The sequence below is a fragment of the Canis lupus genome, chromosome 8 (genome assembly GCF_048164855.1).
Source record: "Canis lupus baileyi chromosome 8, mCanLup2.hap1, whole genome shotgun sequence".
Classification (NCBI taxonomy): domain Eukaryota; kingdom Metazoa; phylum Chordata; class Mammalia; order Carnivora; family Canidae; genus Canis; species Canis lupus.
Genome location: NC_132845.1, coordinates 8,089,077 through 8,108,613, shown reverse-complemented (window position 1 = coordinate 8,108,613; position 19,537 = coordinate 8,089,077). Strand labels below are relative to the sequence as shown.

At 40.9% G+C, this 19,537-nt stretch overlaps 1 protein-coding gene across 2 annotated transcripts in view; it reads right to left on the bottom strand.

Annotated features, from left to right (window-relative positions):
• AK5 (adenylate kinase 5) overlaps positions 1 to 7,959 on the bottom strand; it is a 237,665-nt gene extending 229,706 nt beyond the window's left edge. For both annotated transcript variants that reach the window (XM_072834127.1, XM_072834128.1), the window contains exons 1-2: positions 7,793 to 7,959; positions 3,230 to 3,416 (exon numbers count right to left, since the gene is read on the bottom strand). In XM_072834127.1, the coding sequence (XP_072690228.1) occupies positions 3,230 to 3,416; positions 7,793 to 7,852 (247 nt within the window). In that variant the 5' untranslated portion in view covers positions 7,853 to 7,959. The remainder of the gene's footprint in view (positions 1 to 3,229; positions 3,417 to 7,792) is intronic.
• Between the last annotated feature and the right edge of the window lie 11,578 nt (positions 7,960 to 19,537).

The following is a 19,537-nucleotide window of genomic DNA, read 5'->3' as shown; positions in this document are numbered from 1 at the left end:
AGCCTACCTTGAACCCCAGCCTACCTTGGTTCCACTCCCCTGTTTATATGGTTGATCCTATAGCATACGGTATTTCCTAGAGCACCGACTGGGCTTTTAATTATATATATATATATTTTTTTTCACGACCAATGTTTTTTATTCTATCATCAAAATGATTGCCAATTTCATTATTTTTGTTTCAACAATTATTCCTGATTAACATCATCTTACACAAATTCTTTAAAAATAACCTCAGCATTATAGTCTATACCAAACTGTTATGTATATATATGTATCATATATATATATATGATACATATATTTTGTACCTGTATAGGGTGCCCACTCTCTACACTCCTATAGTATTTCCAAAGCATTTCTTTTAATATTTTATTTTTAACTGAAGTATAATTAACATAGTGTTATATTAATTTCAGGTGTACAATGTAATGACTCAATAATTCTATACACTTCTCAGTGCCCATCAAGGTAAGTTATGCTTAATCTCCTTTGTCTACTTCACTCGTTCCTCCCCCCTCCCAATCTCCCCTCTGGCAACCCTCAGTTTATTTTCTGTATTTAGGATTCTGGTTTTTTGTTTGTTTGCTCATTTGCTTTGTTTTAAATCCGACATGTGAATGAGATCATATAGTATTTGTCTTTCTCTAACTGACTTATTTTATTTAGCATAATATTCTCTACAGCACTCCATGAAGGCAGGTACCATGTTTGTTCTTTGTCACTGGCTATATCCTCAGTCTTAAAAGAATGACAAATAGCAGTGTTCAATAAATTGTTATTATAATGCTCAACTGACTCATAGACTGACTTCATCAAAATAAGGAAAGAAAGGAGTGCTGGTTTTGAAGCAAATATGCTATGATTGCTTTTTAAACATGTTGAGTATACGATGACAGAACAGAAGCTTTATGGACATTTGGAGCTATGGGATTAGACCCCTTATCTGCAACTATTTGTTCAATTGTATACATATGACAGAAAAATATGGATGCTTATCTCACATTGATAGTAAAATCCTTTCAGTCAATAATTTATCCTTGCTTTTTATCATATTTTTATGTATGAAATGATGTATAAAAGTGATTTGCCTAAATGATTAAAATGTTTTAATTCACAGAATAATTTTTCATGATAATTACATATTAGCATAGCTATGCCAGTATTTCAGCAAAATATGTATGAATCACTTTTTATTTCTAAAAATAATCATGATGCTTTAAGTTACTGGGAAGTTATCAGTTTTCTTTAATTTAATAATCTATTCCATAAATTATAGCTAAAAGTTACAAAGCACAAGTAAAGCATATCATAAAATGTTATTTTTACAGAAAAGTCAATTTAAAAACCATTTTCCATCTTTCAGCATGTAATAAGACAGTCATCATTGTATATTGAATGGTTCTATTCGTACATAGATTAATTAGAAGACCTCTGAGAAGGAATTCTGGTAAAGTATTAGTAGACATGGAATGGAGATTCTAAAATTAACAAACAGTTTTAATTCTAATGACAGTTAGACCTACATTTTCCATTCCTGTTTTAGCTTATCCTGCTAAATCAGGAGTTCCAAACTGGTCATTTGTAGGCCCAATATAGCCCCAGAGATGTGTTTTGTTCAGCTCAGTGTGTTTCTAAAATTTGTACATGACTGCCTTTAGACAATGACTGTTCTCTCTAATTTGACCGCAGTCCCCACTGTTGTCTATTATATACTTGGCCTGCCTGGCTTCTGTGTATAATCAAGCCAAGTAATAGTATGAAATGGAAGCATTTGGATTTTATTTTGTTGCAAAAGTCACTTTTCATACCCACTCTGACAGCAGCTTTTGGGCTAAGGTAATATCATATCCTCTTAGATTTAAACTTAAAAATGTAAAAATATTTTAGACGAGATTCATTAATACCTAAGGTTTGTTAGTGCCTTAAGGTCTAGAAAGTATTCCCCATACTAATCTCACTTGATTTAACAAGGGCATGGTATTTGTATTTAACCCCGAGCCAGATTCTAACGGTATGACAACACCCAGGGAAGTAAGTTAGCCATTTGGGGAAGGTACATGAACTCTTCAAGCCCATGAAGACATCATTTGGTTCACCAAAGCAGAAATTGACTGAGTCTCAGAGGTAACTGGCACTTGAGCATTCAGGCCTGTATCAACTAGTGATGATTCCCACATGGATAGGGAAGGATTCTACTCTCCAGAGATGCTTCTGAGAAAATGTTGGTTCTGCTTATCCTTTCTGCTTGTGTTTCTTAAAAATTAACACACCATGACTTTTCTCCATGCTGCATTCAAAAAAAATCTAAGTGGGGCATACTAATTAAACTGAAGTTTATGTCTCTCTTTATTTGGTACAAATACTTGTAATACTTGTATTATAAATACTTCAAATTCTGTCTGTATAGCTAAAACTTTTCATAGTACTATTTTTGAAAGTGATGTGAATTTTGAAAATATAATGATCTTGCCCACTGGGAAAAAATAAATATAGTTTCCCCTGACTGAAAATGATTCCATTTTGCACATACTATTGTTCTTGTCAATTTCAACCAGAGCCTAAAAGGCTTTGGCTGATGTTGAACCACTAATTTGGATAAGCATGTAATTCAGAAAGCTATCAGAATATACCACGAATCTCCTCTACTGAACTCTAATTCTTAGTTCCAAACTATTCTTAAAATTGCTAGACAAGTTCATGTCTTCTACTTCTATAGCATCTAAACGCCCAATCTAATATGTTGCATTCCGCATTAATAAATGCTCGTTGGATAAGCTAGTATAAACTTTACATGCATTTATGCAGAGGCATTAATATGGACTTTGAGTTTGTAAATATATTATACCACACTCTTCCCAGCTAATAAAAAAAATGGTGAATTGTTACATAACAGCTATTTGGTCTATCCATTTATTTGGGAGATTCTTATTTGCAATTTTAAGAAAAATTCATAGTTTGCTAATGCAATTCATTTTGTAAAATAATGAAGTCAGAAATACAAAATTTCATTAAGCCTTTATGGAAATGCTGGACAGCGGCATGTGATTTTGTTTGTCTTATCACAAAGGTGATTAGAATTCAGAGCAGAGAGATTAATCATGTTCCAGGGCCAATGTCTTTCTAGGCTTTTGGAAACCTAATAAATTAAAGAACTGCCTATAGTCTACATGGTGTGTTTTAAAGAAAACCATTATAACTATAAACCATTATTCTACATATACATTACCATTTCTTAGAAAGGATCTCCTCGACTGCCCTCCATTGAGTGGAGGTAGGGTCTTCTTTTCCTGGCTGACAAATGTGTCCCATTTCACCTTGTCACAGCCGCCTAATTCCTTGACTTTCTGTAAACAACTTTCCAAGTACTCCACTGGGTCTTCAGGCTTAGAACACATCAGTCCATTCAAAAGGCTCTGAAATACAACAACAAAATACACCCATATAAAATAGGTTTTAAAACCACCTTTGTAAAAAAAAAAAATAAATAAATAAAACCACCTTTGTTAAAATGGTTGTATGTCCTATCTTTAAATTCTGGGTTGTTTCTGTTCTTTGCATTTGTTTTTTAAATAAACAACTGAAATTATGACCTGCTGAGTAATTAAGATAACCCCTGACTTCTTGACCATAAGTTTCCAGCTCACTGCCTTTTAAACAAGTCAGATTACATAGCTTAAAACGGAGGAGCCCTATCAAAGTGGGATAAAGTGTAGCGTGTAAATATGCTCCAGTCATTATTTATCTTATTCCCACCCATTTTTATGGGCTCTATACCTCAATTTCTTCATTGGCAAAATGAAGTTTTACCTTCCTCATAGAGTTTTTTAAGGATTAAAAATGTAATATTTGTAAAGTGCATATCGAGGGCCTGACACATAGTAAATATGCAATAGATGTTGGTGGGTTTTGGTAACATTATTATTATCAGGAGGCCTCCCCTAAGCTCCCAGGTAGGTTTGTGGACCTCTTCCTTTGCATTCCACATTACCCAGAAAAAAACCATCTTGCCTGTCATTTTAACTGAAACCATCAGTTTATGTATTGGCCTCATGTTCTAAACTGTAAACTCTTCAACAACACAGTTTGGGTCTTTTTTATTTTTCAGTCTCTAGCTCCTGACATTGTCCCTGGCACATTGGAGGTTGCATATTGGACTATTTTCTAATTAGGAAAAATTTTTTACTCAAAACATAGTCTGAGACTTTAAAAAAAATGCTATTTGATATATAATGTCCACAATATCCATTGAGGTTACAGAGGAAAGTCTGGTGTCCAATGTGTCACATGTACTAATTTCTAAAAATGCTACAAATTTGGAAATGGTGACTCCTGGGAACTGGAGTGATGTGCAGAATATTTTCCTTTACAGTATTTCATGGAAAAAGCATAGAGGATTATTATCTCCAACATACATTATCAATGTACAACACACACACACACACACCCTTTAAAGGCTGACATCTTTGTCAAATACAGTATTTTATTTTCAAATTATTCTTGTGCAATTTGCTCTTTCTAGGTGCATTTGTTCTCTCAAATCCCAAATAGCGTGGGCTGGAGTGCTCAGAGGAGTTCAACAGCAGAGCGAGAGGAAAAAACCAATCTGGGCATCCACATTCAGTTTGTGTGTCAAGACCTGTGTTACATACACACACAGACACACACACACATTGTGTTTAACTCCTCACATTCCTACATTAATAACAGTGGCAGTGCTTACTCTGTGCCTTAGCTCACCCAATGCACTCTTCAGTCCTATGTAGTATTATTACCCCCATTTTATAGATTAGGAAACCATGGCTCGGAGATGTTAATGAGTTGATCAAGGTTATTGAGCTGGAAACTTGGAGGCCCAGGATTTCAACTCAATGTTTTTTTATTCCAAAACTCACATATTCCTCTCTACATATCTTGCAAAAGTATGATATGGAATAAAAATAAAATGCCAGATTATCTGTGCCCATACATAATCCAACTACAATATGAATCAGTCAAGTTTTCTCTTTTTAAATTCCTATTATTAACTAAAATGAGTGATCATATTCAATGAATTTTTTTTTTAACTGGAAAATACACATTTCCAGCTTCCTTAAAGAAATCTGGCTCCCCAAAGTGTACTGATTTTAGAAGGAATGAGTTCCACTCCTTCATGGATAATTTTAACCCTTCAAATAGTCAGCCACCATCAGGGATCCAAGATAGCCAACCAGCTGATGTTATTATTCAGTCTGAGTTAATCCTTTGAGAACCTGAATAATCTAATTTGACTTTCACCAGAATTCAAATTAATTGCTAAATCTCTACTCTAAGGTACAGTAATGTAAGATCAATACATACCCTCTGAGGTTAGAGTCAAGAAATCCTGACAATATCAGGGGAAAGTAGTTTTTATTTTAAACATTTAATCTAAAAATGGAAACATGTTTCAAACTTGAACCTACCAGAGGTATCCCATTTAATGCATATGATGTCTCAAGTCAGGAGAAAATCTGAAAAGGTCAGTTAGATACATCTAGTTGTTTGACAATATGTAGATTCAATAATCAATTACTTGGCCCACCGTGGTGTCTGAAATCTACAGCGAGGACAATATTTTTGGTTTGATAGATACCTGATTGATAAATTCCATATACTTAGAAACTTGGCCTACCATTATTATGGTTTGACAGAAAGAAATTCAGTTTGGAAGCAAAGTATTTGGTTTTACTGTCTATATTTATCCCATGGAGAACTGGCAGGTCTTACTTCTGTCTTGTTCTGGATAAAGCCTAGATTCTCACTGGTAGGATGGAGCCTTTGGAGGTCACCAGCAGTCTTTTTCCATCTTCTAATTGTCCAGGATTGCATTTAAGTACATTGTATTATTGCATTTTACCTAAGGGAGTGGACTTCCTTTACTGGGTGCCACTATTTTAAAACGTTCCATTCATATGCAGAAAAACAAAACAAAACAAAATGCATACTACCTGAACAATGCCTGCCATCATCTATTTGCATACACAGTATAGATTTTCGTGAACAAACTAAAAAACAAATCTCTGTGGTTACCAAGGAGGAAAAACAGCGCCCACATTTATAAAGAAAACAGTCATACTATTAAGAAGCACTTTGTAATCAGGTGACACTCCTGCAGATGTTTCTAATTGTTCTTCCAGAAGTATAGAAATGAAATTGATCACAGCAGTAGTTTTTATGTCATAACCTTCAGCTCTTCAGCTCCATATTCACTTTTTGAAAATTAAAAAAAAAAAAAAAAACAAAAAAAAACAACTCTTTAAGAATCCTACCTATCCGGGATCCCTGGGTGGCGCAGCGGTTTGGCGCCTGCCTTTGGCCCAGGGCGCGATCCTGGAGACCCGGGATTGAATCCCACATCGGGCTCCTGGTGCATGGAGCCTGCTTCTCCCCCTGCCTGTGTCTCTGTCTCTCTCTCTCTCTGTAACTATCATAAATGAATAAAAATTAAAAAAAAAAAAAAGAATCCTACCTATCCCAAGACCTGTCCTTATGCAACACCTCTCCCATTTTTTTCAAGCATGAGTAACACACTTGCTAGATTTGGGTTTCACAAACCAGGCTTGTGCTCAGTGTGGTTTACCTGGAAATCTTGGCTTCAGACCAACCCGAAACCAGTGGCTTACAGAGGTGAGAGAAAATGAAGATCTGCAATGATGATGGCCCATTTTAAAGATAATTTGGGAAAAGAGGCATCAAATTCTTTTCCCAGATGGTGTCTTAAAATTCCTTTTAGCAGAACACGAGAAAGAACAATTCATGATCCCTGGTTTTACTGGATCAGTCTACAGTCTACTATCTTTCAGAAACGGGGGGGGGGGGGGGGCAGGTTTGCAGTGAATGGAATTCACCTTTCAGGGCTCCATCGATGAAGCTTGGCTCGCTTCCCTGTTTTGTTTTGTTTCTAACCCAAAGCACATAGAATTCAGTAATTTTTCGAAATTCAAATAGAAAGAGAAGGAAAAGAGGCAAAAGGCTCCGCGACGTCGGCTCTGGTCTAGAACAGGGTTCCCCCCAGTTCATGGCTCAAGCCGCCTCTCCCACGTCCCCGAAGTGCTCCCCATCCCCCGGGTCCCCGGTGTAGACGCTGCCGCGCTGCGGTCCGAGGATCCGAGGACGGAGCAACAGGAGTCACGCCCGCCTCGCCGCTCCCTCCCCGACTCGCGCTGTCCAGGTGGGTCGGGGGCGGCAGGCAAAGCTGCAGCCGGGGGGCGACGAGGGAGGACGGTCCCTGCCAAGGCCACGGGAAACGTGCTCAGGAGTTGGTTCACCGAGAGCGCAGCGCGGCGCGGGGGACCTCCCTCCCGGGCGACCCGCTGCGCTCGACGGGTCTGGATTTGGTTTTTGCATCTTCATCCCTCATCCCTGTGCCCCGAGCTGTCCCCGCTCCGGCTGCTTCCGTCCCCACGTCCCCTCCCCGCGGGGTCCTCACCCTCGGCGCGCGGAGGGGCCCGGGCTCCCGACCCCAGGGCTTCGAGTCCCCGGGGGGCCTGAGCGCCCGCGCACCCACCTGGCCCGCCTGCAGCCCCCCGCCCCCACGCGCGAGGGGTTCGCCGGGGGGCAACCTGCTTCCTGCCCGAGCCCTGCTGGAGGCTCAAACTTGATCTGCGAGATGCGGCTTCGGAGCCCACCTTCGGACGGGGACCCGCACCAACGGGCAGGGCGGGCTTCTGCACGCGCCTCCGCCTCCGCGCCCGGGGCGCCGAGGTGGGCCCCGCCGCGCCCCGGGGTGCCTCCCCCCCCCCCCAGCCGTCGGCCAGCCCCGGCCCCCTACCTCGAAAAGCTGAGGGATTTCCCTCCGGGCCAGGTACTCCTTGGCATCGTTGGTGTTCATGGCTGCGCCGCGCGTGCCGCGGGGCCCCGGCGGGGAGGCTCCCGGGCTGCGGCCCCCGGGCTGCGGCTGGCGGGGTCCGCCGAGCTCGGTGCAGCGCCGGAGCTCACGCGCACACGCTCCCCCGCGCGGCTCTGCGCGCCCAGGCCACCGCCCCCTCCGCCGCTCCCGGGCCTGTGCGCTCCGCGCTGCCGCCGCCCCCGCCTGGCGGAGCTGCGGGCTCGGAGCGGCGGCTCCCGGGGGGCTCCCGGGGGGCTCCCGGGCGGCGCGGCGGCGCAGCGGGGACGGTGGAGGCTCGGCGGCGGCGGAGGCGGCGGAGGCGGCGGAGGTGGAGGCTCGGCGGCGGTGGAGGCTCGGCGGCGGCGGTGGAGGTGGAGGCTCGGCGGCGGCGGAGGCGGTGGTGGAGGCGCGGCGGCCGCCAGGCAGCAGCCCCGGAGCCTCTCCCGCTCTGCGCCTCCCGGAGCCGGGTCTGCGGCGGCGGCCAGTCACGCTGCGCGGGGGCGGGGGGGGGGGTCGGGGGGGCGGGGGGCTCGCCGTCACACCCTGCGGGTCACACCACCGCCGGGGGCGCGGCCACCTGCCAGCAGGTGCCCTGAGCGAGAGTCGGGGGCTCTAGGAACGTGCCCCCTCCCTCCACGCCTCCCCCCAACCCCAGACTTACTCCCGCGTCCCCCCCTCCCCCGGGGGGCAGAAACCTAAATGTTACAGCATCTGTCATTCATTCCTAAGGTTACCGATGTTTCATCACGGGGAGCTGGAGGTAAGGAGAAAAGGAAGGGGATTCACGGTGTGCAATCCACCCTTTTAAGAGAATTTTTCAGATCTCGGGTATGGGTATGTCTATCCTTCAGGAAACTTTTGCTAGCTGCTTTCTAATTGTTTCCTTGTCAGGGTCACAGATCCCTACGGATTTCAGGATAAGGCTTTAGAGGGAGACTGAAATCTTCGTTAATAGAAGGATTAGTAAATAGTCAACTAGTTAACTAGCCGCTGCCCCCACCCCACCCCCCAGAGAGGAAAGGGAAGGTGGAGGGGACAAGTGGGTGGTGGTGGAGAGCAGGAGACGGAGTATTGGAAATGAGCTTGGTAGGAGGTGTGGGTGCCATCATTAATTCCACCTAAAGGGTGTGCAGTCAGTGGGCCCTGAGCCATGGGAGCACCCAGGGGCTGCATGGTGCGCCAAGGCAGCCCTGAGAGTAAAGAATCTTCCTGTGAAGCAGGCCATCATCAAGGTGTACCCATCCTCCTCCTGGCTCCCAAGATGACTCATTTCCCCCATTAAGATGTCTTTCCCTGCCTGTTTGAAAGATGGTCCATGCCACCCTGAGAATATAACCTCTAACTGTGCAAGGCCTGACACTGTGGGAGGGTGTGTGAGAGAAAAGGTGGCCCTGATGGCCACTGACATCGGCCGAGGGGAGAAACAGCACTGCAACGGTTTCCCAAAAACCAGTGTCTGAATGTCCATCTCATGTTCATCTTTCCAGATCTTTCCTTGATTCTATTTCTTGTCACACAAGCAACTGCTACTGAAGCCCTAACTATAGCTACAGCTTTGTATTACCCAAGGGAGGGGACTGTAGATTTAATCGAGTCTTGTAAAGTAAATAAAGTTTTCTGAACACTTGTGAAACCAGGTGTCATATGGTAGCATTAAATGAGGCAGGTGTTCCAGTTCTATAGAAATTGATTTCTGCCTTCAAAACATGCCATATAACTTAAAATCGCAGCTTTTGACATTCTTTACCTTGTTTGAGAGCAGGTTATGGCCATAGTTAAGCATTATCCCTTCCCTGTGCAACAATAGTTGAAAAGTGCCGGGGTCTCTGTGGTGTGAAGCCTGCTTTGTGAGGAAGCACAGCTGAAGTGAAGCAAGAGGCCACTTCCTGCAGGACCTTTCAAGGTCACCCTTTACAGCAGACAAGAATCTGACAGAGCACAGCTCACATCTTCTCTCCTGGAAAGGAATGTAACCTAAATGGATATGTAATTCTAAATGCGCTTTAGTGTATCCAGGCAAGGGTGGCAACTTACACAAAGATGAGTGGATAAGAAAGACTACATTGCACTAAGTAGTCTAGAAAGTCTGAAAAACCTAGTCCAGGCATACCTCAGAGATATTGCTGGTTTGGTTCTAGACTGACTCAATAAAGTGAATATTGCAATAAAGCAAGTCAAATGAACTTTTTGCTTTCCTAGTGCATTTAAAGTTATATTTATGCATATTAAAGTGTGCAACGGGGGCACCTGGGTGGCTCAACGGTTGAGCGGCTGCCTTCGGCTCTGCCTTCGGCTCAGGCCATGATCCCGGGGTCCTGGGATCCAGTTCCTCATCAGGCTCTCCACGGGGAGTCTGCTTCTCCCTCTGCCTGTGTCTCTGACTCTCTGTCTCTCATGAATAAATAAATAAATAAAATCTCTAAAAAAAAGGTGTGCAACAGCATGATGTCTAAAAAATAACCTATGTACCTTAATTAAAAAATACTTTATTGCTAAAAATACTAACCATCATCTGAGCTTTCAGTGAGTTGTAATCACCGATCACAGATCACCATGACAAATATAATAATAATAAAGCTTGAAATATTGCAAGAATTTCCAAAATATGACACAGAGACAAGAAGTGAGCAAGTGCTGTTGGAAAATGGCACCAATAGACTTGCTCGACACAGGGTTGTCATTAAACTTTCAATTTGTAAAAAAGCACAAGATATGCAAAGCACAAGAAAGCAAGGTATGCCTATAACTGGAAATATGGCAGGTTTTCAAGTAGACTTATGCATTGGCAATCAGTGCTTTTCAGAGTGTTTCAGATGTATGAAAGGCAGGATATCCAGAATTACTTTTGCAGAGGAAGTTGTGGCCAGGTAGAGAAAGGCTGTATGAGGGAAGTACAGTGCTCATGGTTTGGAAGGGGGGAAAGAGAAAGGACAGGGATCAATAAATACATGATTGCCATGGGAAAGCTTTCATGTCATTGCCTGGTATGAAATTCTAGGGATGAGTATATGAAAGGTTCATGGCTCTTTACTCCTTGTTTCCTTGGGGATGCATTCCTGCAAGCTCTTACCAATCAAGATGATTAGTGCATGCCTGGTGTCACCAGATAGCATCTCTTCTGTTCCCACAGTGGGAGAGTGTGCTAGATTTTCGGATACAGCAGGGAAGAAGACAGACATGATTACGGCTGTCCAGGAACTTCCATTCCAGTGGAGAGTGCCTGTAAGAAGTACAGATGGACAGTAAGCATCTGGGCCATGTGTGTATCCTGGGCCATTTGTAAATATTTCACTTACCCAGAAAAAAATCCCCTAAATATTTAAGACCTACTATATGTGTGTGTATTGTCCCAGGAAATGTGCCTCTTGTTTACATGGATTCTTCTTAGAAGGTCTTTCTGAGGCTTTTGCTTTTTTTGTAAATGTGGCTCATACATACTGATCTGGGAGATCTGGGGTAAATGCAGGCTGAAGTCATGGTGTGTAACACAATTCTTTAGCCAAAGCAGAATTTCCCTATGCTCTACTTCTTTTCCCTACACTGGCTCAGCAACCGAGCTAGACATTTGGATTCTGGATCTCGAAGGTGGCTAGGAACCCCCAAGTTAGAGGAGGTTAGAGGTAAGTGATTGAAAAACTCTTCCATGATGTCTGAAAGCAGTAGGAAAATTTTAAGCATATAAATATAGAAACAGAATAGCTAAGATTTGGGAAAAAATACTTTTTATTTATCTATTCATCAAGTAATGCATTCATGCGTCAAACATTACAAAATAACCTTTTATGTTCCAGACCTGTGATTGGAGCTGGGAATACAAAGAACAAGATTCAGGGGGTTCACTGTCCTAGTAGACAGAGATGGGCTGGTAATAATTAAGTAGAGATAAATGTAATACTTTGTTTTAGCAACGTGATAGAAGTAGACATGTGGAGGAAGATTGTTATGATGGGGACACAAAGGTACATGACTCATAGAAACATGTATTGGTAAAAAGCACTTAGAAAGTTTTAAAAATAGGCTTTCTTTCAATGTTTCTTCACCACTCTTAAAAAATGTTTTTAAGCTGTGTTCTCTTCCATTTTTTCCAGATACATAGCTTTTCGGAAGCATTGTCATCACTGTAATTAGATACATGTCCATGCTCCATATAGTGATCTTTTAAAATGGCTTTATAAGAGTTGAGGATCTTTGACATAAGTAACCTATGTTAATTATGTTAAAAAATTTATGTTATTAAAACAATGAATTACGAATCACACTACATCAAGAGTAAGAAAGTCTGTTCCTCAAAGACACCATTATGAAAACAAAAGGCACTTTATTGAATAGGAAGATATATTTACGTGCATATATTCAGTAAAGGACTCAAACATATAAAGAACTTTTACAAATCAAGAAAAAGACAATCCAATAGAAAAATGGACAGAAGACTTGAGCAGACATATCACAAAAGAGGCTCTCCAAATCCAACTTCAAATGACCAATAAATATATGAAAAGTAATAATTTCATTAGTCATCAAAAATACGCAAATTAGGGATGCCTGGGTGGCTCATTGGAGCATCTGCCTTCAGCCCGGGGCCTGATCCTGGAGACCGGGGAACGAGTTCTGCATTGGGTTCCCTGTGTGGAGCCTGCTTCTCCCTCTGCCTGTGTCTCTGCCTCTCTCTCTCTCTGTCTCTCATGAATAGTTAAATAAAATCTTAAAAAATACTTATATGCAAATTGAACTATGTGATATCATCATATACCCACAAGGATGGTTAAATTGAAAAAAAAATGACTGTAAATATCAGCGGTAATGAGGCTGTAGGGTAATGTGAACTCACACTGTTGGAGAGATGTAAATTCGGAAAATTGTTAGAAAATTACTAGAGCTGAACATATGTATTTGTGCATTCACCAAAAGTTATGTATTAGAATCTTCAAGAAGCATTATTCTAAATAGCCCCAAACTGGAAACTATTCCATTGTTAATGAACAGTAAAACATAAATTATATTCACAAAATGGAATACAATGAGCAATGAGAATCAACAGTCTATAGCAACATGTAACAATATGGGCAGATCTCACCAACAGAATGTTGAATAAGCACCAGACAGAGAAGATAACAAACTATACGGTTTTATTCATATAAAGTAGAAAGACAGACAAAACTAACCTAGCCATTAGCAACCAGGGCTGTGCTTCCCCAGGTGGGAGTGAAGTGAGAGGGGAGAGAGCTCAACGAGGGCCCAGGGGATTTTGCTCATGTGCTGCTCCTTGATTTGCTTACGTGGGTATGCTCATCTTGTGAAAACTCATGCACCTGCACAAATAGACATGCACTTTCCTATATGTATATTAAACTTCAATAAAGAGACATTTAAAAAAGTGTAAGATGATGAAGTATGGGATTCAGATCCCAGATCACCTCATTCTTAAATGCCATGCCTTTCTAAATGTTCCATGCTATTTTGTCACATAATAGCAGATCAAAAGTAAATTTGTGACCCATGGCCCTTTGCTTGGGCCTTTAAGATTGCATTCAAATCCAATTGCTGCTATAAACTCTATGTTGTTTGTAAGTGATGATTTGTAGCCTCGTCTCTCCCACTGTGAAGTTCTGGGCTCCTCATAAGCAGGGACCATGTCCTAGAAATCTTTATTTTCACAGTGCTTTGGACAATGCCTGGCCTAAAATAGATATACATGAATGCAGGGATGAACCATCTATATCCATATCTACAGATTGCATAAAACTCAGCCAAAGAAATCTCAGAAGATACCCTATCAGGAAAAAGTAAACTTTAGAAATATATAATATATATTATTTAAATACATATATATTTAAAACAAACATGTTGAAGCCTTTTAAAGTTACATCATGATGACTTGAAAGAGTTAATGTCATTTTTGGGATTCCTCACTTATCACGTGGGAGTATCTTTAGGTGCAGAGAAAATCAAGCTCAAGCAATGTCTTTGTAATATCTAGAAATATAATGGCTTATAAATATACAATTAGGCTGTACACATTACAATGAAAATATTCTTTTATGATAATTCAGTCAATTGTTTCTTGCATACCTAGTATATGCCAGGCATTGCTGACACTGCTTTGCCATCAGGCACTTACATGAATAAAACAAATGCACGGAACATACATTGATGAGGGAGAAACAATAAGCAACATATGTCATAAATAAAATAGAGGGTGATAAACGCCATGGGAAAAGAAAAGTAGGGAAGAATAAGGAGGACCAGAGGCTGGTTACAATTCTAAATAGAGAGCGACAAAGGTGTCATGCAGAAGGTGACATTCCAGCAAAGATTTGAGAAAGTGAAGGAATTAACCCTGCCAATTTCTGGGGGAGCATCCAGTTCAAATGTCCTAGGGAGGGAGGATGCCTGACAAGTTTGGCAACAGCAAGAGAGCTGGTGTGGCTGGAGCAGGGTGACGGACAAGAGGGGTAGAGGGGAAGGAGGTCAAAACACATGGGACCTTGTAAACTGTGTTAAGTTCTTGGATTTTTTCTCTGAATGAAACTGGAAATTCGTGAAAGGTTTTAAGCCAAGACTAATGTGATCTGACCTACATAGTATTTTTTTTAAAAGACTTTATTTGAGAGATAGAGAGAGAGAGAGAGAGAGAACAAGTGCGAGCATGGAGGGAGCAGAGGGAGGGGAAGAGAGAATCCTCAAGCAGACTCTCTGCTGAGGGCAGAGCCCTATGTGAGGCTCAGTCTCAGGACCCTGAAATCATGACCCCAGCTGAAATCAGGAGTCGGATGCTTAACTGACTGAGCCACCCAGGCCCCCCCACCCCTTACATTTTAAAAGGAACGTCTTCTCTTTGATGACGTGGAAAGGAGCAAAGGCAGGAACAGGGCCTACAGTGGGAGGCTATGTGATTCAGATGAGAGCTGAAGTCAGTAAAGGCGATGAGGACTGGTTCTAGATCTATTTTGAAGACAGAGCAAGCAGGATTTCTTGACAGATTGACTGTGGTGCGTGAGAGAAAGAAAATATCAAGGATGACTGCATGATTTCCGGCCGGAGGAGAGGAGGGGGCTATTAACTAGTTGGCCACAAGTAGTTTACTAAGGTACAAAAGCAAATACAGAGAAAGGAAGTCAGACTGGCTGCGAAGGGGTCTGGCATAGGGTGACTTCTCCCTACTGCTTATTGACCACCTGTCTGTTTTCACCCAGTACCTTTGGCCTATGACGGCCTTCTTAGCTCCAAAGATGACCTACACATTACGGTAACACGCATGTTGCACAAAGTTAACTTCTTGTGCAAGTAAAAGAGAGGGATTTCCACTCATATCAGAGATGTACTTGGAACTCAATGCTTTAGAATTTCAATGTTCATTCATCTGCATAAATATTTTACCTACAAATAGGAAATCTGTAATTCCATTAGACCTCGTCTTTAGCACTCAACCTAACTTGGCTACAACAACTATAAATAAGTTCCTTGAATACCAAGGAAACTCTAATTTTTTTTGAGTATAGTTGACACACCATGTTACATTTGTTTCAGGCATAGCACTTAGTGATTTGACAAATTTACACATTATGTTATTTTCCCCACGAGTGTAGCTACCATTAGTCCAGTTATACCACTATTGACTATATTCCTTATGCTATGCCTTTGATTCCCGTGATTTATTTATTTCATAACTGAAAGTTAATATTTCCCAGTCCCCTTCACCAATTTTGTCCACTCTCCTTCCCCTCTTGCCTCTGGCAAACATCAGTTTGTTTTCTGTATTTAAAGTTCTGATTCTGCTTTTTGTTTGTTTATTCATTTTTGTTTTTTTTCCTTTTTTTAGATTCCACTTATGAATGGAATCATATGGTATTTGTCTTTCTCAGTCTGACTTATTTTTCTAAATTTAATTTCTAAATTTTCTTAATTTAATTCCCAAGTTTTCTAAATTTAAAAGCTATAGCTAAAATACATAGAGAAGTATTTTCGTTTTGGTTTAAATAAATACTCTGACATATGCTTTTGAAGTAAAAACTTTTTTAAGTCTCGTATAAGTCCCAGAGAAAAAGAAACATATGACATCAATTAATTTTTTTGTTCTCACAGAATGCAGATAACACATCTGAGTTTTTGTTATTCTTTTTTACCATTATTGACAGACAAATGGCAATTCTGTGAGCCTACAGGCCTAAAATTTCTTGATCGCACATATGTGTCAGAACCAGTATGCCCTTATGAGTGTCTATATTGCTTATTCTTGTGTTTCTACTATATGTCTCATGAGCAAACTATTAGTAATACATACATTAATCAGCTTAGGATGAGTAAGATATAATCTTTCCACCCAAGGAATGAAATGTGTTATTTCTCCACAGTCACAAGGCATTCATGTTGGTGTGCTAGAAATTTTTAAAACTTACCAGAATTTACCATCTGCTAGTGTTTTTTTTTTAATCTATTCCTTTTACCCATGTTTCCTCTATTAATTGTTCTTCTGCAACAGAATTAATGAACACTCACACTGTTTTTCTAATTAGGTGAAATCATAAAACAAAAGATGTAGCGGAGATTACATGGGCAGCGATGAATTTAAAGAAGTCCCTTCCCCAAATAAATTAACATTTTGGATTGTGCAAAAGAAAACTAACACTGCAGCATTTCTCCAATCGTGTCACTCTCTTGCACAATAATTTTAGTGGGTACATTGTCTGCACTGTCCAGTGTGGTACACTAGCCACAAGGAGCTATTTAAATTTGATATATTGTTTAATATTAACCTGAACACAATAGAATTAAAACTTCAGTTTCTCAGTTGAACTTGCTACATTTTAAGTACTAAATAGCCATGTGTGCAGCTATATAACATTGCTATCATTACATAAAAATCTGTGGAAAGTGCTGGTATAGAGAATAAATTGCTGTGTGTTTTTTTTTTTTTAGCATAGAGTTCTATGCTCTCAGTAATTTCATTCCAGTTTACCTTACTAGTTATATCTTCCACTCTACTGATCATATGTAACCCTATCCTTTTTTTATTTCTAAGCCCTTACTTGTTTGATTTTTTCAGCTCATAATGAGCTTTCTCTGTTTTTTCACTTCTTGAAAAATTCCCTTATTTGTAAGGATTCGCTTGACGCACCTTCTTCACAAAAGCCATCTCTATTCAGCCCTAATGGATTTAAGTAATTTCTTCCTTTGTGCTTTCTAAAATAGTTCTTGTATCTCTGTCATACCTTGTACCTTATTTATGTACATTTGTTTCTATCTGTTCCAGACTCCAAAATATATCTTCACAGTTGTACCTACCCCCGTGCAGCTTATCACTGTGCCATGTATAAAATGAATATTCTAAAATGATGATTTGAGTAATTCATAATAAATTTAAATGTTACTTCTGCTTTGTGAGTGTTTGCAGGCACATTGTTTGATATGCTTTGAATTTGTAAATTTATTTGCTCTATTATTTTTTAGGATTATCATTTTCAAAACCCATTGACATGGACTAGCCTAAATGGGGGGGGGGGGCATGCAGAGGGCAGGGGACTAATTAAATCAAGTTATAGACCCAAGTTTCTCTTCTTATGACTGTAATTTGGTGCTTGAGCATTTCAATCACTTTCGCTATTATCTCCCATGCCTGTAGTTTAGAAAACAGGATGGAATTTAAATCAATCCAACAAATAAGAGAGTGCCTTCTAATCCCTGGTAATTGGTGCTAGGTGTCTTTTTATTCAGCTGTCTCTGGTCTTTAGTTTTGCAGAATCACAATCAACAGGACAGGAAGAGGTTGCTATGACCTTGTTCGTGCCTTTCTAAAAAAACTGTTGTTATTGCTACACTTCCATTATTTAAAGCAAAGCAGTGTCACATCAGTTAATCTGTTTACAAATTATAAGCTCCAGATGGATTCCCAGAGGTCCTCGCTTCTTCTCATCTCCAGAAAATACCGCAGAAGACCGCAGCATGTTCTTTTTAAGGAAATTTTGAATTGTCTTCCACAGCATTCTCATTTGTAATTTTCAGAAATTGGCAGGTGTGATTTGTGAAAATTTCATGCTAATGAAGTGTTGGAAGCTCCAACATTGGAACTGCCTTTGTGAAAGGAGCAGAGGAAGTATTTGTCTATCTCTGTCATCCTGACTACCCGCTTGCAAAAGATGTTTCTTAAACATGGCATTGGTGGCTTCTTAGAGACAGTCATCTTGATATCTTTGGACTTGGTAGCTACCAAGTTTGAATAAGAGTGGAAAGAGAAAGTCTTCTGATGCTCACTCTATTTATTAAAGTCAGTGTATTTATTAAATGGTTTTTGAATTTATTATAAATACCTTCAACTCATTTTTTAAAGATTTTATTTACTGATTCATGAGATACAGGGAGAGAGGCAGAGACACAGGCAGAGGGAGAAGCGGGCTCCCTGCAGGGAGCCTGACATGGGACTGGATCCCAGGACCCCGGGATCATGACCTGAGCCAAAGGCAGAGGCTCAACCACTGAGCCACCCAGGTGCCCCTCAACTCATCTATATCATATGGCTACAGCAATAACTCTTCAGCAGATGACTTCCTATATCTAGATATCTCCAGTCTGGGGCGTTCTCCTGTGCTGCCACTAAAACGAGTTGCTAGATATTCATCCTTTCATTCAGCTGACATCTATTGATCACATATTATATGCCAAGCACCGTGCTGGGTTTTTAGGAAACAAAGACATGGACAGTGTGGCAAAATGCTCGTGGTCCCTGCAGAGGAAAAGGCTAAACCAAAGATAGCAGTGCAGCAGGGGACAATATAGCAGAGGGGAAAGAGTCCTGATTTCTAGTCTTAGGTCCTTCTTACTCAGATGTCTGGAATCCACAAGGTATTAACCTGTCTAAGCTTCAGTTTTCTCTTTTATACAAATGGGAATATTAACCTTTACCTCACTGAGTTATTGGGAGGGTTAGCTGAGCTGGTAAATGGAAAATTGAAACAACCTAATTCTTTGCCTCCAGATTCTAGTTCATTGCTTACTGAATTCTTCATTCTATTATTTGAGACCCTGATCCTAACTATCCACTGTTTTCTCTCTCACAATGTAAGTGCAAATTAAACTGATTTGCTTCTTGTTCCTTGGATACATTTAATGTGTGATCCCTCCTTGCTGGGGTTCTTCTTTCTGCTTGGAATACCTCTAATTCTGCACATCTAAATGCTTCTTGCTTCAGGGTCTCTTGATGCAATACAATCTCTTTCATGAAGCTTTCCCAGGTTCCCACAGCATGAAACAACCGCTTGCCATAAAAATTGTACAGCATTTTGTTCAAACTTTTTCAATGATGCTTTTATAAGGCAAGTCATATCAAGTACTGGGGTGAGAAGGATAATTAATACCCATGCACTTAAAGGTTGTTACTGTGACAACAGTTTGTCATTGCAGCTCGTGGAAAAGCTGGTGGAACAATCTTAACTCTGAAATGAAAAGCAACTAATGGACTTTAGAACAGGAATGCCCAGGGCACCTAGGTGGCTCTGTCTGTTAAACATCAGACTTCAGCTTAAGTCATGATGTCAGGGTCCTGGGATCGAGTCCTGCATCAGGCTCCCCACTCCATGGGGAGTCTGCTTTCCTCTCTCCCACATGTGCACTTGTGCCAGTGCTCTCTCTCTCTTAAATAAATAAAATCTAAAAAAAAAGGGGGGGGCAAGGATGCCTACTTTCCCCCATATCCAA